At 38.0% G+C, this 22,743-nt stretch overlaps 1 protein-coding gene across 3 annotated transcripts in view; it reads right to left on the minus strand.

Moving 5' to 3' along the window:
* OCA2 (OCA2 melanosomal transmembrane protein) overlaps positions 1–22,743 on the minus strand; it is a 336,400-nt gene that overhangs the window by 65,901 nt on the left and 247,756 nt on the right. For all 3 annotated transcript variants that reach the window (XM_074965665.1, XM_074965648.1, XM_074965656.1), the window contains 3 exons: positions 21,355–21,414; positions 20,665–20,769; positions 12,854–12,947 (listed from right to left, as the gene is read on the minus strand). In XM_074965665.1, the coding sequence (XP_074821766.1) occupies positions 12,854–12,947; positions 20,665–20,769; positions 21,355–21,414 (259 nt within the window). The remainder of the gene's footprint in view (positions 1–12,853; positions 12,948–20,664; positions 20,770–21,354; positions 21,415–22,743) is intronic.

Here is a 22,743-nt window from a genome sequence, read left to right on the forward strand (position 1 = left end):
TATAATATGTATATGGTAATAATATATTCATATTTGTTTGCACACATTATCATTTGTCACGTCATGTTTACCTTTTTCCATTAATCTGTTGAGGTAACTATTTATATACCATGTGCATATTAACATTTATATACTATATACTACTACTTATGCATTCATATCTCTGAAGCAATAGGTTTCATTCATTTATATACTTGGCACATGTACGTATTTTGGTAAATATAGATATATTTCTGGGAGATTCCTAATTAATTTATATTGGGGGGGTGCAAGGGTCAGTGTAGGCTTACGCCATCTGGGATCTGAACATGATGGTATTAGAAGTCTGGGGTGTTAAAGATAAGGTGGGTGGTGTATGATTTTTGTTTGTTTGTTCTTAATAGCAAGACACTCAAAGGTTTTCAATTTACTGGGCACCAATGAGCAGCTGAACAATCACTGATTTTTCATGAACTCTATTAAGTTTTGTTCCTGGAAAGTAGGGGTACTTAATGAATCCTCCAAAAGAATCAAAAGTTTCAGGCACTTAAAATCAAATTGATGTCATACAGCTTTCCTTCAGGAGATCCATTAAAGGAGTGAAGATGTACACAGAATTAAAAGACTATGGGTAGGACATGAATATCACTCCTCTTTCAAATCCAGAAGCAGGGGAGTAGTAATGCTAATCCACAAGAGCCTAACTTTTCAATTTACTCAGTCATGGTAAAAGCTGGAGAGCAGATTCATAATAATTGAAGGCATTTTCAATACTAAGAGATTAATTCTGGAGAGTGTATAGAATCCTAATGATGGAAATGCAGCCTTTCTTGCAGAAATATCTGATTTTATGTCCAGCAGAGCTGATGTCCCAGTGTTATTAGGATGAAATTGGAATGCTGTCATGGATGATATCATAGACAAAGCACAGTGCTCTAGGTGAAAATCTCAGGACTTGTTGACACACCATCCATTATCCCTACCAAAGGATATTAGACTACTGGATATTTGGAGACTGAAGCATCCTATGATGCCACAGGTTGCCCTTCACTGCTCTAATTTCTCTTCACATAAATTCTGGCCATAGTGCTACAAGATCCGCAAGTCGGAAGTTAAACACACATTTACTTAGAGACTCTAAATTTCTTCAAATGATTGAAATGTCAACCATCAACTTGTTGAAGGAAAATACAAATGCTGTCTCCTCTACTATAACGTTATGGAAAACACTGAAGGCAACCTTAAGGGGAGAATGCATAAAATTCACATCTGAAAAGAAGAAAGGAACATATTACTTAATTCTTGGCAGAGAAGCTTGCTAAATTTGGGGGCGGGGGAGGGGAACAAAAAAACCACCCTAAATTAGACCCCCAAAATAATGAGCTCCTGCACTCTCTCACTACCCCAAAATACAAATACAATGAATATATGTCCACCTGGAACAAATTCATGCTTACTAGAGTTAAACAAACACATTATGAATGACAGGGGGATAAGGCAGGCAAACTCCTAGAGTGGAAAAATACAATGACTTCAGCCAATAACTCTATATCCTCTTTGCTGCAGGACAATGGTCTTTCTGTTCAGAACATGATAAAATTAACAGATAATTTAAAGAACTTTAATGATAACCTTTAAACATCATGGTGAGTTCAGCTGCAAACTATATGACCAATACATTCTCACTACATCAAACTGATTATATGAAGGAAGATCTCTCTCTACTAGGATATATGCAGGCAATTGGTTCGCTCAACTTGGGCAAAGTGCCTGGTCAATGGCTTTCCAGCAGAATTTTATAAAACCTTAATCAATTAGTACTGATACTGTCAGAAGCCTTTAATGAAATATTTATCACGGGACATGAGAACAATGATGATTACCCTAATTTAAAAAAAATAGGACAGTTGTCATTCTGGTGATTACTGCCCCATCTCTCTGTTGAACACAGATTATAAAATTCTGACAAAGATTCTCATTTCACTGCTCCATCAATCATTCATGCAGACCAGGTGGGTTTTAGTCATAGCAGATTAGCAGCAGACAATAATCGGAAGATATTCCACTTAATCCAGCAGGCACAAACAACTGATGCTCCAGCTGCTATCCTATTGTTAGATATTGGAAAGGTCTTTGATCACGTGAAATTGCCATGCCTACAAGTGATCCTGAGAAAATTTGGATTTGGACCTAAATTTCTGATCTGGATTGATATTATTTACAAATCACCCATTGTATCTGTTCTCACAAATGATGCAATCTCCTTCCTTTTTCAATTAAAATGAGGAACACGTCAGGGATGTCACCTGTCGCCTCTACTATTTGATATAGCTATGGAACCGCTAGCAGCGTATATCAGACAGACACCTTCCACTGAAGGAATTACCATCTGGGATAAAGAGTAACACTTAGTCTAGATGCGGACGACATTCTGCTTAGTCTCAAAAATCCCTTCTCTTCAATTCCATCACTACTATCTGCAATAAACTACTTCAGTGAGATATCATGATTTCAGATAAACTGGAACAAGTCTCAAGTGATGGATATTTCTCATAGACCAAATCCATATCAAATACTATCAATCATTCTCCTTTCGTTCATACATAGAGATAACCTACTTATGCCTCAGGATATGCTCTGATTTATCAAAGATAGGATCTGCAAACATGGATGTCATACTCACAGAAATGAGGAAAGACAGAGAAATGGTGTTCACTATCAATATCTTTATTGGGAAAGGTAGAAGCTATTAAAATGAATGTAGGACCAAGATTGATATATATGTTTAGCTGAATTAAACTTAAATTTCCTGCTTCAACTTTCACAAGCATAAATAGAGTTGTACAACAATTCTTATGGAATTTGAAGACATCTCGGATATCCACAAGATACTTAAGAAATTATGGCTAAATGTGGGGGGGATTTCCTAATTTGTATTTATATCACCTGACTTTTCAATTAAGATTTTTAATAAAATGATTCTATCCCACCAACTCTTCCCAAGCCCCATTGTGGCTTGAGAAAGAAGAAAAATTAGTTAACCCCTTTGGCTTTCTCTCTGCACATCCATTTTTAAAATGGTTGCCTGCACCTTTAACGAAAAATACAATATTTATCTCCTGGAGCGTTCCTCACAAAATCCAGCCCTCCTTCCATGCCAATCTGAAATAATACCCAAATTAAATTTGCTAATAGCTCAAAACTCAAATCCACTTGGCTAACCAATGACATATTAACCATAAAAGATATTATTGAATGTACTACTTTAGCCTCCCATTACATATCTGTGTGGCAAACACCAACTATTAATAAATCAAGGTCCTTTCAACAATCAGCTTCAGCTCAAAATTATAAAGTACCTGGGGAATTGTTGGCAGGCCACAAATATCATTCCACTTGAAGTGCACCTGAAAAAGAATATTCGCCAAAAACATTTTGTGGGTAACAAACAAATGGCTGAACTCCATAATTTATCCTACTAACTATACCATAAAAAAATGGGAGAAGAAGCTAAACCTTTCCATTTCCTCTCATAGGTGGAATAATATCTGGCACAATATATGCAAAACATCCAGTTCTCTGTTTTTGCGTTTCTTTCAGAACAAAATTCTAAATAGATATTATTGGACTCCTGAGTGATTGCATAAAACTGAACTTGCCTCACATAGTAAACATTGGAGATGTGATAGCACCAATGCAAACCTCCCTCATGTAATCTTTGAATGTCAAAATATACCCACTTTTTGGAAGGAAGTGTATTGTGCTCTTCCTTAGTGTGGTAGGTATTTCCCTTACATCAAGCCTCTGTGTTTTATACATTCTAGAAGATCTACCCTGCCTGAGTAATGCCAGGAAATGGATTGCTGCAGCACTTATAGTAGCCAAAATAATCATTTTACAAAAATGGAAATCTGCTATTCACCCTGTATTCTTTGATTGGCTAACTGACCTAACCAACAACAGCCTCATGGGAAAACTGACATTAATCTGTAGAGGCACAAGATCCAATTATGAAGACACTTGGTCTTTCGTGAGAGCATTACAACTGAATCTGGACTTCTGATGTTGGGTCGAGGGGGATGGGATTGTTTGTTTGAGGAGGTGGAGTTAGGGAATAAAAATTTATCTTATTTATCTATGAATATTTCATATTGTGTTATTGTTAAATCTGTACTTCTGTGTTTTCTTTGTCATTGTATTTGAATATGTCTGCATGGATATGTTAAAACTTCTGAACAATAAAACTTAAAAAACCTCATCAGTATAAGAGGTTTTAACCCAATCTATAACAATCACAATTAAATATATTATTCACACATTTTTTTCAGTTGCACAATTTGCTCTGACTATCCCCCTTATTTATCTTGTGACAACCTTATATCAGCAACAAAAAACACAGGGCTGATCATCACAAAGTTAAGCTCCTCCCTAACAGGGCTTTCAACAGCACTTGTCAGTCAGTAGCAGCTCATTCAGAATGCCATTTGTTCATTGTTCTGAGCAACTGTGATTATATTATATCCACTCTGTATTCCTCATAGTGGCTTCCAGTACAATGGCAGATTGATTTTACGTTGGCCCACCTGGGGTTTTTTTTAAGCTTTTAACTTGCTCCTAACTATTATCAAGATCTATTTCAGGAGACTCATCCTGATGTGCTTTCAGATTCTGGCGTCACCCACTTTTTAGACATTCCACCACCTTCTTGTGGGTCAGCTGGTGATCACACCTTTGCTGCATTTGCTCAACCATTTGGAATTGCTCCCTCCTTGACATCCATCTCAGTTCTTCCCTCCCTGCTTATAAACAACAGCTGCTCACTCTTTTACAAAGCTGGTCCTAATGATCACCAACGTTGGTCTGTTACTTAGGCCTGGTCTATGTTTTAAAATCAGATCGACCTAGCAGTGCTGCAGCTGTACCACTGCAGTGCTTGTGTACGCAGAGCCTTAAGATTCTTTGCCTTTTTTCTTCTTCCCATCTATTTTCTTTGTAGCTTTTACAAGTGGGTATGTTTCATTACATTTCTCTGATTTTTTTTCCATATGGGTCAACAAGGTATTCTGAATTACTGTACAACAACCACAGCTCCTTAGTTTTGGATGGGAAATACTTTATAAATATAATTGTAATATTTCGTATCCACTCCATTTGTTGATTAGTGCAGTTAGTCATCATGCCAGGTAATTTGGGACAAATCCACTTGCCAAATGCAGTCATGCCTCGTGACTTTGTTCATTGACGGTCACATACTGCCTAGTTTTTCCTCAGAGAGAGGCAACATGTGCATCTGATTTTCCAAACATTCAGTATAAGGAGCAAAGTATTTGCTGAAAGCATAGATTCCAAAGAGATTGCTATAGCAACGAGAGAGAGATTTCTGTCCAATCAAACCAGGAAAATCCATTAGCTTTAATTCATGTTTAATTGAACTAACCTGGCATCCGTATGATGACATAAGGCTCAGAAGTGATCTAAACTATGAAGTTGGTCAATTCCGTGGATTTGCTAGAGACTCTGTAGCATTATCCTTGGAGATCAATTATTTCCGCCTCCTTGGCGCTGCATATTAAAGTATACTAGAGACAGCTGCTGTCAGACCTGTATGTCAAAGCACCCTTGACAAACTGAGGAAAAGGACTTGAAGCATCCTGACTTTTGTCTCTAGGCTAGCTCAAAGTCTGAAGACTAACCAGGCCTGAGATGCTACCTGTTTACAGATGACAAACACTGTTTTGAATTTTGGCTGGAATAATCTTACATTCTAAATCTTCTGCTTTACATTTTCCAGAGAGGTTCCTCTTTAGCAATCTTAAAGATTACAGCATCTTTTTTTGGCTGTCAGGTCCCTGTAATAAGCCTCTCTCTCAAACTGAGGGCATTATTGCACCACCATTGTCTAAACAGGACTCCCTACTGAAAATAGATGAAGTGATATGACCCAGAGTTTGGATGTCATGAAGGGTGAATATCTCTTAAGGACTTACCAGGTGCAGCAACATTAATCTAGAGTTTAAGAGAGGAAAGAAATATACAGATTCTTGGGGCTCATAAGAAAAATCAACAACAGGACATTTTGGAAAACACTGATGGTGAATATGAAGAACTGACCACAAAAGATAGCAATTTTATTGGTGCTCACTCTGGATATGACACTGTTCCTGCTAGAATGACAAAGAGAGAGACTGAGGATGTAAAATTTAAATCTGAAATGAGAGCTTCTTAAAGGAGGACAAGTAAACAGTGCTGTTGTGTACTTGACAGCAACCATAGCTTAAGAATACTCAAGAATGGAAATGGGAAGGTGCCAACATAAGAAAGGATGACGGTACATTATTTTTGCTTTTAGATTTGTAGCATTTTAAGGCACAGTATTGTTAGAAACACATTTATTATCGTCTTGAAAAATAGGGAACAGTCCCTAAGTCTATTTATTTCAGCTATTTGTAAAGGTCAAGATGCAACACACTGTCCTTTTCCTTTTAAAAGATCCCAATCAGTCTCAATCCGTTTGATTCTACCCTTTTATTTGGATTATGAACTGACATACCTTCACAGGCAGGAAACTTATCTAAAATATAGCTGTCTTCTAGATGAGACATAAGACTAAACCCCCATTTTCTATCTTAAATGTTGTGAAGTGATACTGTGTACTCTTCAACAACTACTATATTTTCACCCTGAATATTCTCAGGTTTTTAAAATTATATAGAGCTTTGGTATCCTTCAAGATGAAAGGTGCAAAATAAATGTGAGCTGTTATTACTATAAAAGAATTTTATTTAGCTATATTTATGCTGTTTTCCTAGTACCAATTTGGCACTGATTCTGAAATATATTTTTAAAGCCTAATTATTAGAGACTATAACTTTTCTCTCATATTATCTCTCACAAAGACGCACTTCTGTCTGGCAATATTAACCAGGTTTCTACCTTCATTAAGTCTTGCAGGCTTGTAGATAGTTTAACATTTTATTTGATAGCACCAAAGGGTATAATAAAATATAGAATCTCCATTGTGCAGAGCACACATCACCTTCAACAACATAAAGGGAGTAAACCAAAGAGACAAGCCAAGTGACAGTAAAGCTGTAGTGCTGCGTCACTAAGACATACCTGACTGCCCATTTATGTAGTCAATTGCTTCTTTAAATAGCTATAATCTAGTACAGAGATCCTATAGATGATGGATTTGATTCACCCTTGGGTTTTGCTAACTACTGCCAGTGTAACCTAAGCTGGAAAGGTGCTCAGTAGCAGACAATTGCCTGCAACCCCACCCCCTCCAATCCCATATTCCAAAGTGGTGCAAGCAACCAGAGAGAGGGCTTAGCAATCTTCCCTAGATTTATTCCCCTGGGATTTGGGCTAGTACTCCAGTCACATCATTGGAGTTCCATGTGCAAATCAAGGAGACAATAGACAATTGTGCCATCACAATGTGCCACCACATTGTGCCTCCAAACATTAGCTTTGGATATGAGTGATTAGATTTTCATTATAATCTCCTTCAGGAGAATTATGGAATGGGTAATGGTCTTCAAGATACCTCAGGAAACAAGCCACCAAGTTTTTTGTTTGCTGATACTTTCTGGTGTATTGCAGTTTTACAGGTTCTACCAGGCTCAATCAATTATTAAAAAGTAATCAATATTGCCAGATATTAAAGCTGTAAAAAAATAAGCATTGAAAAGACTATAAGCAATACATTCCCAATGCTTAATTAGGCTGACCGTTACTGTGCAGGTACGTGTGAGTGAACAGGATCATTCAATACACAGATAGAAGAAATCATAAGTCCAGGCAAGCTTAAAATCTCCAGTCTACCATGTTCACTTTTGACTTTAGAAGCTTAACTTACACTGGTCAGAGAGTTCCGCTGAAGAATTCACCCTGTGTAAAGGGAATATCTGTTGGCATAAAGCTGGCAAATACTCAGGGACATCCTTGAGAATTAGGGAGCTGTGACTGGTTTCTGAGAGCCTATCCTCTCCAGTGTACCTGGGAAGAGCTGTTGCTGCCTCTCCTGTGCTGCATGAGGCATTGAGCCAGTCATGTCCACCACTGCCTCTGGACTGAGAGGAAAGTTAGTTGTTCCAGCTCCACCCCTACCTGCTTTTCAAAAAAAAAAAAGGAGGGGGGAACAGCAAGCAGAACTGAAGAAATCCTCTCAGTATATGCCATTTTAATCTCTCCCCACATGTGACCCTATGAGCATCCTAATGTCAGATGGCCAAGAGCTCCCTGGCATATTGCAGTGAGTTCCAGCTGTCCTGACCAATCCAGGGGACTCTAGTTCACTGTTGTCATAATCTGTATCTAAAAGGGGTCATGCAAAATATCATTGGAAAACTAATAACTCACTGAAATTATGCTTCTTAAAATGTGTTTGAAAAGCCATGAATAAGCCCAGTCTGACCTAGACAAAGCATTTGGATTAGTTTGCTTGACCGGCCTGCTTGTCAGGCAGAGAGAGTGAAGGTACATTTATATAAAAGGTAAACAAAACCATCAAGCTAACAAAAGGAGGATGTAACGACTCGAGTATCACCAGCAGATAAGGGAACAGCATGAAGTCTTCATCAGATTTCATGGCATCTCTTCCCAAAGGAGGAAAAAACTTTATTTGAGAACACATTTCAATGGCATACTGGACTATAAAGACAGGGTGCCTGAGCCTCAAATGATAAGTAATTGAATCAATTGATTGCCTACTATATATAAAATATATACATTATAAAAGTGTATGAAGTAAGTGTATAAATGTATATATATATACATTATAAAAGTGTTTGAAGTAAGGTCTTTTATGAAACCTAACAACACACTAGTGATTAATGTCATTGTGAAATGTATGTATTAACACTATATGAGTACTTATGGATACTCATTGATATTTTGCTTTAAAATCTGTGACCAATCAAAGGGAGAAAAAGGTTTTCTCACAGAGAGGAGGGAAGGCAGTTAGCTACCTGTCTCCAATTAAATTAAGCAAGATGTGATCAAAACAATGGAATTCCCATTTATATACAAATCGGCAGGGAGATGGGAAGTCCACGGGAAGGGAAGAACAACTTGAGGTCATCTTGAGTCTGGGGAAAAAAACTGAGTTTGGGAAGATATAAGGAGAAAGAAGACACCATCCTGAAATCCATCACTGGACAGACACAAGGTGCTAGAGCTCTTGAAAGCTGAGAAAGATGAGCCCTTCAACCAAGGGGGTTGAAGTTTCTGGGAACTGAATATAGGTGGGAAACATACTTAGGCAAAGATCTTTCACCTAGGAAGATAAGAGAAACTAGCATCTTGTACTTCTGTGGAAGTTCCTGACTGAGAGAATGTCAGCGATGGCTGGAAAGGAAAAAGACTGATAAGAAATCAACTTTGAACCAAGGCTGTAGCTTGTTAAATCTTAATCACTAGAAAGCATACTTTATATTTATTTGCTTGTAACCATTTTTCCCTTGCACCTGAACTCACTTAAAACCTCTCTTTTGTTGATAAATTTGTTTTACTTTTAATCTATACTAAGCCAGTGCTGTGTTTGAATATAAGTGTTGTTGTCCAATTAAGGCAACAAGTTGCTGTGCTTTTGTCCCTTTAAAGGAGCAATGGACCTTATGACTCCTCTGAATGTTTCAGAAAACGGCTGGGCATTCCAGGGCAGATGGTTTTGGGGAAATTCAGGATTGGGGGTGTATTGGGGTCACTTGGCTAGTAGGAACCACAGCTGGTGAAGACCAGAGTGTGGTTGTAGTGTAACTAGCAGGAGTCTGCTGGAGTCAGAGTTGCTGAACCAGGGTTGCCTAACCATCGACGAACCATAAATTCTTGTATGCTGGCTGGGAGCATCCACACAGAGAACTACAGTAGCAGAGCGTTTTAAGGCACTCAAGGACAAGGAGTGACACAACCTCTCACTGGTCTAGATTGTACTCCAAAACCCCACTTCCATTGCAGAGCTGGGAGAGTAGTATGAGTCTTTCCTCCTCCCTACCTTCCCCCAAGAGTACCCACAACTGCATGAAGAGCAGCCAGGGGCAGAAAAGAAGCAGCAGCATACAATTTAAATTCTTTAGTACTAACGTTCAAGGGCATTATCCAGTGCCAGGGAAAGGGCCAAATGGTGAACGGACCCTCCTACACTAGCCATTAGTGTGTGCAACAGCATTTACCCTAAGCCCTGCTAATAATATATCAAAAGAGTCTTGCTGCTCTGTACTGCTAAAAAACAACCTGTAAATCCATGTTTGGTGAGTCAAATTGCACTGGTTAGTCAAATTTCCCTATGTAATGGCTTGTGTACTTAATTTCCTTGATTGCATGAGTGGCTGGTAGGATCCTGTCTCTGCCCAATGCAGCAGAGAATCACATTATAATTGTATTGTATAGTTACAATACAATAGGATTACTTGCCCTCATGGGGTTTCTTTACCCCATTTCAACACACATAAATTCTTCCTTTGTAATGAATTTCAAAAAGGTCATCACTGGTTCTTTCATACGAGAAGATTGGTCTAGCCTTTTTTAGCTGCTAGAGCACTTTAAACAAGTGTATTCTGAGCATTTTTCATTCTTAAGTTCTAGTCACTGCTCTCTCACCAAGTTCCCCTTCACTGGCTTCCAAGATATAGCAGATTGTTTTGAAATGTGAGCACCAAGAGTCTGTACTTTGGCCTGCAGGCCATCCATCCACTGACTGACATGTTTCATTTAGCCTTCAACTTTATTTTCAAATAATGACAAAGGGCTGTACAGAGAGGTCATTTCTGAGTTTACTAACTACTAATGATAATGCTCTATCAACCTATTCATCTAAGTACTTAGTATCAGAGCACTTCTTGTATTCACATAGTGCCTTTCATTTAAATAAATCCCAAAGCACTGTTTACACCTTTACCAATTTTGCATACTTCACACATACATGATTATTTTCTCTCTTTAACAGCACATGATGATACAACAACAAATATGGGCAAGAAGGTAAGTGAAACTTTAGAAATGGCAGCTGAGTTCTACTAAAAAGCCCAAAGGGGTTAGGTACCTGAGTCCTGTTTAATTCCAATGGGGTTTGGCCACCTAACTCCCACTTTTGAAAATCCCAGCCAACCACTTTAATGAAACCATAGTAGTATCTTAGAGATGCAGAGAGGCAAGCATGAGTAAATTCTGGAAATAAAAGGATATTCTGACACTTAGGTTTGTCTAGACAATCAGTTGATGCACAGCAAACTGGGGAGTAAACCTACAGCACATGAGCGTGACACATGCTAATTGTCCATGTGGACCCTGCTACCATGCACTAAAAGTTCCCTAGTGCACACTGACCAGTTGCTGTTTGAAATGAGAGTAGACTAAAATGTACTAGGGAACTTTTAGTGCATGGTGGAACGGTCCACACAGATGGTTAGTGCACAGCAGGCTAGTGCACTGTAAATTTTCCTCCCTGTTTACTGCAAACTAACTTTTTGTCTAGCTAAGCCCTTACTTTAACAAATGCTGATGCTTCATACCCCTGTGATGAAGAGGGATAGCTCAGCTGACTAAGTCACAATGATGACTATGAAAAGATGTCCCAATAACAAATGATTGGTATAGTATCCAACCTCTGCAATCCACCCTTAAAATTCAATCTGTCAATTACATCATTATAATCCTTGCTGGGTATTAAGGTCATTTGAACTAGCAATCACTTATCTGAATAAATGAGAGGGGCCTGTATAGCTCAGGAAGCTCAATTTGGGTTTAATTTTTGTTGTGGAAAATCAACATGAGTTTTAGCAGCATCTAAACAAGTATCTAAATGTTTACAAGATGAAATATAGAACAGTACTATAAATTAAATTAAATTATTACATTTAATTAATTAATTAAATATTAAATTCTCAGGTACTGTCAGCAATCAAAATCAACACTAGATTTATTATTCTACTAAAATCACATGCTATTTTAATTGCACTTAAAAACAGACTAGTCAGTATTTTGGTAAGATCCTGGTAAGAATGGTAACTCATTCATAACCAATGACAGTGAAGTATTTGTTGAATATAAAAAAGAATAACCAGCATAAAGGTGAATTAAAGTGCTACCAGATGGCTATCCTATACAGCTATTATAAATTAGAATGCCGACTGGGCCTGCAACAGATCCTTGTGGGATTCCTTTAATAATAAAGTTTGGCAGAGAAATAAATCCATCTAATTTATCACATTGTTTTATGCTGAGGCAGATTAATTACAGCAGCAACACAAGGAACCCAAGTTAGCACCAAACTGGTATTTTATTTTTAGCTAAATACCACCAGGTTCTATTCAGCTCTCCTTACTAAAGCACAACTCCCACTGACTTCAATTCAACTTGACATCAATGGGTGTTTTGTCTGAGTAAGGAGTGCTAAATAAGGTAGTGAATAGATCTGTATGTAGTCTTCTGGGCTTGAGCCAAAGCCCACTGACGTCAATGGAAAATCTCCCAATGTCTTCAATGGCCTTTGGATCAGATATTTAGATCACAGATATTATACATTAACTGCATGTCCTTTTAAATAAACCACTATGGCATCTATGAATCTGAATGCTAAATTTATCCTTTTCTTTTTCCTCACAAAGGATCTGAACCCTTTAAGCACCATCTGGACTGCTTCTCTGTGCATTTAGACTACGTTATGCATATCTGGCCTTCAAACTCAGATCAGAAATAAACTCTATTATAGGGTATGCAGCAGACACTCATTAAGGGCCCGATCCATTGCCCTCCAAAGTCAATATGAACTGAGTGTGCTTTCTATAATAAAATCATAGATCCTTATTGTACTTGAGCTATTCTGTGGAATGTTTATACATACAGTAATGCTGAAATGATTACAGTCCCTTACCTCCAAGACAAGCACCCATGGCCAATGAAAAGATTAGTGGTTTCACAGGCAGGTTAACATCAGGATCTTGACTCAGGTTGAGAAGCACAGGAATCTGTTATTGAAAAAAATATAAACAAAAAACACATGCATATATATACTGGTAACACTAACCATGAACTGAGTATCAACAAAATCCATTTAATTAAACAATTGAAAATGCCAACAAGAGCTAAGATATAACACTGGTGTGTTCACAAGCATAGAATTCTCCTCTTGCCTTTCGGGGACTTCCCAGTAGGAAGGCCTTCCCTGCTAGAGCCGTCTTCACCATCTGAGCCAATGCCACAATTCAGACATAAGACCCTAGCAATGCTTGATTGAATTAGGGCCGAGCAGTGTAGACATTTCCTGGCCATGATCTGAGACCTGGAGGACAGCTGACCTGTTAAGGACCCCTTAAGTGTCCTCTGTGGAGGGGAGGCAGAGGAACAGATGCAGATCCAGCACAGTAACACCCAGAAAATAGTTCTCTGTTAGGCATTCATGGCCAGATCACAGACTCTTTATGACACTCCCACTAGAGAATCGGTCCTATATTTATAGTGTGACAGTTGAGGCTTTATTGATGGGCTTTAGCCCCATTTGTTCCTAATGACCCATTGCCACTGCTGATTGAGGCCTCTGAAATCTACTAGAAACAAGGAGTCACACCAGGAAAGTACTTGATCCTTTGTATCTTTTCTAGAGACAAACATACATCACAATGATGTAAAATAAGAACAAAAATCTTGTAATTTTCTTAAATTAAAAGGGGGCATCCACATTTTAAAATCTTGTATAAACTATATTTAATACCTTGTTAGAAATTCGAACGTATATTTTTACCCCACCAGTTTTATTGTTATTTACTTATTTGACAAATTGATTTTTCCTTCAGTTAGAAATGCTATGACTTATTCTTCTTCTTAAGAGTCTACTTAGTCTCTGTCAAAAACATCAATAGTGACATCCTTCTGAGAACAAAAGAGACAGCAGGATTGGATTGTTTACCTTTAATTCCCTCAGATGGCTGCTTTTGCAGCAAGAGAAGAAAATACTGAAAAGTCATGCATTATCAATAGATATTTTTGTCTCAGCGATGGAGTGCTGTCTCACATATATTTTTTTCTTTTAAAGGAACTTGGAATTCAACATATAATCATCACCAAACAATAACTGTTATAAGTCAAATTTTGGGTCTGACATACTATAACCTTCCACATATCTGAAAAGTATTTCTCCTGGGTTTAGGATTTTAATGTAGTGAACACATATCCTTTGATAACAACAGCAACTCTCCACAAGCAATGCTGCTTCTTGAAGTTGAACTTTCAATAACTGGATTGGAGTTGAAAGAGAAATAGTCAGTTTAAGTTCCAGAATTCCAGTTCAAAATATTTCACTGAGCCAAGGAATGCCCCAAGTTTTGTGCAGACATCGTGAACTACCTCGGCTGACACACACAGAGTACAGAGTCTCATGAAAAGACTAATTCTTAATGCCCCCAAATCAAAGTTGGATAAAACACAACCACATTGTTTCAGTTCCATCCAAGTGTTTCCTCATTCCAATGACACTGAGTAGTGTATGTAGGAACCAAACATCTTGCACTTCAACAGTAACTCTTGGAGGGTGTGGCAGGGTCCCACTCTCTCATGCCTCTTCTCAAATCCACAAACAGCTCAGAGACCGTTTTCTAGTAAAACACCATGTGTATTTACAATATTGTTTTCCACCACCCTCATACATTATATGGCCTTATATCTATAGGCCTAGGGAGCCCTCAGCTCCTGAGACAAGGAGGGAAAAGTACCTCCCTCCCATCCTCTTCCTTCCTTTTATATCATCTGCCTAATGGTCTAAGTAGCCTCCTAGTTCTCCTCAGCACATCCATTAGGCACAGCTCTGATAATTGGCTCTGCTCTGGAGTCATTAATTAAAGCTGCAGTGACAAGAGTGCTAGCTCATCTGCTGTTGCCTTGGCCCGTAGGGCCTGATCCAAAGACCACTGAAATCAACCAGACTCTTTACATTTTCTTCATTGGCTTTTGGATCAGACCTTTCATCACTGGATGTCTCCTCTTTTAACAATGATATTTTACACAGGAGAAGTCAGTGTATGAACTTGAATTTAAGAGTAATGCTTCTCCATTTTTCCCATTAAATAACATTTAATGTCCTTTGCATGTTAATCTATACAATTGTATGTGCTATGCATCAGTTTTGAACACACTCTAAATGCTTAAAACCTCAATCTCATTTACAGATTCAATTAACCCAGTGCTGCAAATAGACACACAAAATATTAAATGGTTGGAAGGAAATGTGGCATTCTAGGCTTCAATATATATATTTTTCAGATGAGGATTCCTTATAAAACAGTCTTTGAACCAAACTGTATATATTTACAAGGGTCTGCAGCAAGTCAAGTTTGGTTATTACCAAACAGGATGCATTTAGCTAAAACAAACACAATACTGTTACCTTTCCCATATTTATTTCATGTTCTTTGGAATTCAATAATGTTTTGAAATTTTTTAGCTGCAACATAGCACCCTTCAACAGAGGCAAAAGCCAGTGTCTATTTGTGTGTCAACCATATGCCAAAGCTTATGCTCATTTCTCCTACCCTCGAGAGGGACTACAAACAGTACAGACAACAGTAGTTATATGAGAGCAACAACTTTATATCAGGAGATTAATGTTTCTTTCTTTCACCCCTTTCCTTGTTTTTATTGAGGAGAAATCTTTCCTTCACTAATTTCTAGTGAGCTTGCTAGCTTTGCTGGAAAGTTTAATGTGCTGTTGGCATGATTTAGGGAAAGTGAAGGATGGGGTTCAGCAGAGCAAAGCCAACTTCTCTTTGCCCTCTCGCTACAGGGCTAAGTGTCTGCCTGCAGATACTGAGACAGATGGTATGTCTGTGGAAAATAATTATTGCACCTGAAAGTAAGAAGAGTGCCCTCAAACACATGTTGTATTAAGGCAATCCCCTCACTAACCTTGATTCTATAGATATATAAACTGATGTGCACAGAAGAATCCAGGCATCTAACAGCTTTATGTAAATGACACATTTAATTAAAATAGTGTCAGTTAAGAGTGTATTTATTTATACTGTATTATATGTTATGGTTAGTGCATGGGATGTGTCACATACATACAAATAAAGCAAATATAAAAATCTGAAGATAAACATTTTCTTCACTGCTTTTATAACACATATGATTACATTGGTATTAATTTATGTGGAGTCAATTTTATAAATGTATGAAACACACATTGGGGTTGTTACATTGGTGTAAATAAACAAAAAAAAACCTGTAGGAAACACCAACAAGTGGGAATCAGCCTCAGGAAATAAATTCAGATCCAAGAAGTATGAATCATTCTACAAGATGCAGTATGTCTTCATATACCTCTCAGCTCTGTGCCATAAAAGAAGCCTGGGATGATGTCCCCAAAAACTAAAGGAAGACTGTAAAGCAGTGACTCTGAAGAAGATTTGGGGGACATGGTGGATAATCAGCTGAACATGAGCTCCCAGTGTGATGCTGTGGTCAAAAGAGCGCATGTATCCTGAGATGCATAAACAGGGGAATCTCAAATAGAAGTAGAAAGGTCATTTTACTCTCTGAATTTGGCTGGTGCAACCATTGCTGGAATACAGTGCTCCAGTTCTGGTGCCCACAATTCAAGAAGGATGCTGATAAATTAGAGAGGGTTAAGAGAAGAGCCACAGGAATGAATAAAGAATTAGAAAACATGCCTTATAATGACAGACTCAAAGTGCTCAATCTATTTAGCTTAACAAAGGGAAGGTTAAGGAGTGACTTGATTACAGTCTAAAAGTCCCTACATAGGGAACAAATATTTGATAATGGGCTCTTCAATCTAGCAGGGAATGGTATAACCCATGGCTGCAAGTTGAAGCTAGACAAATTCAGACTGGAAATAAGGCATAGATTTTTAACGGTGAGAGTAATTCACCTTTGGAACAATTTCTCACAAGTTGTGGTGGTCTCCAGCACTGACAACTTTTTAATTCAAGATGGGATGTTTTTCTAAAAGATATGTTCTAGGAATTATTTTGGGGGAAGTTGTATGGCCTGTGTTAGACAGAAGGTCCGACTAAATGATGACACTGGTACCGTCTAGCCTCAGAATCTGAACCTGACTCAACAGGTTTTGTGGGTTGCTTCAAACCCCCTTGCTGCAATTGGAATGGAGGGCACTCAGCAAATTATTGATTTTGGTATGTGACTCAAAACAAAGGATTGAAAGGGATCTCCCAGGTCATTGAGTCCAGTCCCATGCTATTGCAGGTAACTCCATCATATAATCCCTATTCACAAACTTATCAAAGCTCCATTTTACAACTAGTTAGGTTGTTCATCTCCACTATTCCCATTAGGAGGATGTTCCAGAACCACACTCCATTGATGGTTAGAAACCTTCCAGTTTCTACCCTGAATTTGTTCATGGCCAGTTCATTCCCGTTTCTTCTTGTGCCAACATTGTCCTTTAACTTAAATAGCTTTTCACAGTTCCTGGTGTTTACCCCCCTGATGTATTTATAGAAAGCTATCATGCCCCCACTAAGCCTTTGTTTTGCTAGGCTAAACAAACCAATCTCTCTTAGTCTCCTTGAGTAAAACAGGCCCTCCATTTCCATCCTTTGTTTTACATCATTTGCAAACAAAAATATCACAAAGTGGGCATACTCAAAACAGGGCATATTTTAAAAATCTGATAACATTTTTTCATACAATTTCCTTATCAAGTTGCCTAATTACCAAAGATATTTTTTTAAGCAGGAGCTTTATCTCTCCTTAACAGACACAATCTTCAATTTGATCTCACAGTGAAAAACATAATGATGATTGGTACATAATTCATTTTTATGAAAAAAACCAGTCACACACGTAGGATGTTGATTAGACTGTAAGATCAAGCAGAAGGAAAAGCCCTCCTTGAAGCACAAATATAGAAAATGCATTACATTGTGGCTGTTAGCCATGGAGAATGTGGTAGGGGAGGCAGTGAGGAAGAACTGTGCAGCAGCTCACTCAGACAGAATTCTTTTTTCTACTCAAGGTAATTCATGCTGCTGCAGCAACAGCAGATCAATCACCCTTTGAAAGGGAGTGATGGGCATTCCTCTCTCAGCTAGCTCAGTTCTGATAGGTAGTGATAGAGTCCCTCTCTCTCTTCCCACTGGGAAGCTAGAAACACTGCCAGTACTATCTAGGAAGAGTTGCTTCAGCTACCCCATAGGTCTGTGCCCAATGCCTGCACAGGGGCAGAAGGGAGGGTGTAAGGTACCATGTCACATCTCTCCTGTGCACATGCAAAAGGCTACACACAAGCTGGCCTGCACATACTTGATAATGGTATGTTCTTTATTCAAGAGGTTGGTTTTTTTGGACCTTAATTTTATATCATGTTAATTCTTGGTACATATTTTTCTAAGAATTATACACTAGAAAAGTGTTTGTTTGGAATGAAAAGTGCACACACTGTTCAGAATGTGTATTCATGGAAAAACATATCTGTAGTTCTCAAAACTGTCGATGTCTCATTAAGGACAGTCTGTCTCTGCAGATTGCTAGGGTCCAGTCTTACCAGTGGACTGGAATACTGAAGATTGTGCAGAACACTCTGGTAAAGAAGACGACAAAGGGAGATCCAAAAATAAAAGTGGCATTGAGGACATTAGTACCTGTGAAAAATACAGCACTGAAAATGAAGAGCTCCTGTCAGTTTTAGAGATTAAAAGATGCCAGGTCAAAATCAGTCTGGTTTCTAACAATGAATTGTCAAGTTTCAGTCACCTTGCCAGCAATATAGTTAATAGAAATTATTTATTACAGTATATTGAGAAAATAGTATTAAAAGTCAACAAAAACTAGGATTTATTATGGCTACATTTTTAGTCCCTGGTAATAAAAGAAAAATATATATAAATAGATGGCTCAACATATGCAGCTTACAAAACAAATCAATTAAAATAAGGAACATGATTTTTACCACCATTATATCACCTAACATTTTTAGGGGAAAACTCCCTCGCTATTGAATTAACAGTGCTAAGACAGCAAGCATTTAAAATGAAAAAAATAAAGCATTTAAGCAGGGTTGTTGTGGGTATATCCAACACACACACACTAAGGAGAACAGGAGCATTGAAAAATCAAGAATATTTTTGTGGAATGAAACAAATCAATACTATGTGATTCACCATATACATTCTGTAAGCATAAGCAGCCAGACATTGTCCAGCATGAAAAGCTTACAGTTCTGTACATAAAACACAAGAGATACAATAATTGAGTAACCACTCTCTGAACTAGTAGGCCCCACTCTTTTGTATCTGCCCTTAGATACATATAGATACAGATACAATGGTTTTCAAAAATTTTAGGCTGCATAACCCTTTCCAAATAATGTAGTCTACTGTGTACTGCCATATGAGATAGGGTCATAATACACCTATGATTAGATTGCCAAGTTTTATTAAATAAAATATGCCATTACAGGATTTTTCTTATGTAGCCCCTTGTTGAGAGCTCATATACTCTAGTTTGAAAACCACTGAACCAAATTATTGTGGAGTTTTGTTGTGGTTGCTCTTTTTCTTACAACACATACCTATTACAAAGTTTAGACCAAACTGATTAGAATGTGTTGAAAACACACTTTATTGCTGAGCTGGATGGACAGAAGCGTATGGTTCTAAAACATTGACAAAATGCTGAATTCAACTGTCCGATCTTTTGTGATCTTGCTTCCACAATTTTCCATCATTTTGTTAAAATGAACTGTGACATCATCTCCTTTTAAATGTAGATTTGGGGTAGAAATCTGGATCTTCAATTTTAAATGCTTGAAGTGAACAAAAGAGTTTTAGGATTACAATCCGTCAGCCAAATTTCAGCCTCCTCTTCTTGTTTTCAGCTCAACTACCGACCTTTGTATTTGGAATCAATCATATTTGTTAAGCAATGGAGAAATTCCATAGATTCACTTAATCCAATTTTTGTTTTGTTCTTATGTGGCTCCTGTTCTTTGTCCCTATTTAGACCAAACTAGATTAGCTCCAATGATTAGAGCATTCAACTGGCATGTGGGAGACCGAAGTTCAATTCCCCTCTCTGCCTGATTCAGAGAGGGGATTTGAACTTCAGTTTCCCACACTGCAGGAGAATGCCCTTACTACTGGGCTAAAGGTTGCAAATGCAGACTGCCTCTTCCAGTGGATTGGGCCTCTCTGATTCTCTCCTGTTGAAGCTGTTCCTTTTTTATATAAATAATTAAATAGGCATTGGAGCAGGGACTTGATCTTGGGTCTCCCAAATTCTAGGTTAGTGCCCTAAGCACCAGTTTTTATAGAGTAGTTCTCACTCTTTCCTTGGCCCAAGGACTATTCATTGTCATTATGAATTACTATGAAGTGCCACTATGGATTTAAAGCAAGAATAATAAGATTTGAGAGCCAGATGCTTAAAAGGCCAGAAGCCCAGGGCCAGTGCAAAAATGCAAGTACAATGGTGCACCTAATTTCGTACTTCATCATCATAATGGCATTTGCAAATCTGATATTTGTATGTACAAATTGCCACTGAGATGCCTAAATGGGATGAATACGCCCAGTAATGATATTCACTGCCTCCAAGAGGTAGGGGCAATTGTAACACAGTTGAGGTCTCACAAAGAAAGTTTGTTATCAAATAGTTGGACTCACTGCACATAATGGAAAGAAGAAACACATCTAACGAAGAGAGACATACCATTGTAGCTGTGAATGGAATGTTGTCAATTAGGGAAGATGCCAGAGCAGAGACCCAGAGTACTAAAATGATAGCAACTGCTAGGCGTTGATCCTCGGGAACCACCTGGTATTAAGAAAAATGAAGTTACAACCGATATTTTTTTTTCAGCTCTAGTAATAGCCTTGATATTTCTATGTGCTACTAATGGCATAATTCTTCACTAGGACATCAACACACTCATTTTTTAAAAGGTGATATGAATATAAAATAAATTTTTAAAAACAAATAACTGAAGGATTTATTCACACACTAATTCTACTGATTCAACAGAAATGTGGGAAAGGAGGCATGCAGCAAGTGACGTTTCTAACCATCGTGTTTATGTTTCATACAACAAATGTCCTGTGCAGCTATAATTACACAGCTTTTTCCCCTCTGTTTGTACATTATCTGCCCCCCCCCCATTTATTAGTTAATTAAAACTACAGAAAAGACTTACTATTCAGATAAGACCATATATTCTGGCTTTCGAGAGGTATACACAATGGATATTGAAGACCATTCACACTGAAGGGTGAAATGCACCCTTGCAGGAATACAACCCTTCACATATCCTTCAATATGCAATGATTAGGCAGTATATTTAGTAAAGCAATACAAACATTTCTCTATCTTGGGAGTGAAATAACTATAAACATTGAAATGTACCTTTATTAACAAAGCTGTCTGTTCTCCTATATAATCTATTAAATGAAGATGAGCCAAAGCCTAAAAGAGATAAATTTAGATCAACCAATAGTATGTGAGCAAATATGCAGCTGAAAAAAACTATTTTAAAGCGAATTAAAACAAATCCAACACAGTTATTTTCTCTCTCTCAAAAAAAATGTCAATATTCACCCTATGTAAGGTACACATTACAACTGGGCAAGATACTGAGAACAGTAGAAATGTCAACAGAGCCACATGATTTGTGGAATTTTGTTGCATTTGAAATGTCAACCAGATTCTCTAAAGGCACCGACATCTCATCTCCATAAACAGCACCTCTCTGAGGTTTAAAGTTTCCCTTCTTCTGGAGTGGATGCATTTTGCTTGAGCACTTGAGTGCAAATTATTTTAAACCTAAAGAAACCCTTGATATGAACCAATAACCTAGAGCAAATATTTCAAACTTTGGACAGTTCAGGTAAGGGGCTGAAGTTTGTGGCTTATTCCCAGCAAAGAAAGAAAAAGGGGGGGGGGGAGGGGAAAAAAAGAAAAATGAAAAAGAAAGAATTTCTGTAAAATAGCTTGACTCAGAACCCAAAAAACAAAAACCAATTAATGGTCACATTCTCAGCTACTACCAAGAAACACCCAGTGCAAGTGAGAGAGGTAGTATATGGAGATGCAAAGTTACATGAAGTTCACCTTTGCATTTTTCCAGTCCAAGGGCTGTTGCGTGTAGGGCTGCTCTAAGTTACACAGGCTGCTAACAGTTTCAAGGGATGAAACCACATCCAAGTATTGATGCTGCCAAGGCTGATTCCCCACTCTAGCACTTCAAGTGCAGAAGCTGGGGGCCCACAAGGATTCTAAAAATTAATACTGGTCACTCCAGGCTTGTATTAAACTCCCAAAGTTACAGCTTTTTTCTGACCTTGGATGGGTAGATGCTGCCACCACCCAAGTGCAAAAACCGCTTTGAGAACCCAGGAAGGCGCACTTGGGAATTCCTTCCTGTGGGGTACCCTTAAGCCCTTTCACCAGCCCCTATGGGGAAGAGCTGAGAAACAAAACAAAGGAAAACAGCTGTTGCCACCAGCTAATTAAACAACATGTGCACAAACCTAGGACACAAAAATTCAATCCTGTTCTTAAGAAAAGGTAAATTTTATTAAAAACAAAAAGAAAGAATACACATTTGGAACTTTGTCTTTTTGCTAGATTTAAAAAAAATACAATTACATGGATTAAGCATCAAAATAGCTCTCTTGATGTCCAGCTTAAAGGTTACAAGCAAAACAAAAGCATTTGGGGTTAGAACAGAGGAGTCCACAAGCCATAAAGAAATAAACAGAGATAAACCTGATCGCATCTTCCTAGACACTCCCT

This window comes from Natator depressus, chromosome 1 (genome assembly GCF_965152275.1).
Source record: "Natator depressus isolate rNatDep1 chromosome 1, rNatDep2.hap1, whole genome shotgun sequence".
NCBI lineage: Eukaryota > Metazoa > Chordata > Testudines > Cheloniidae > Natator > Natator depressus.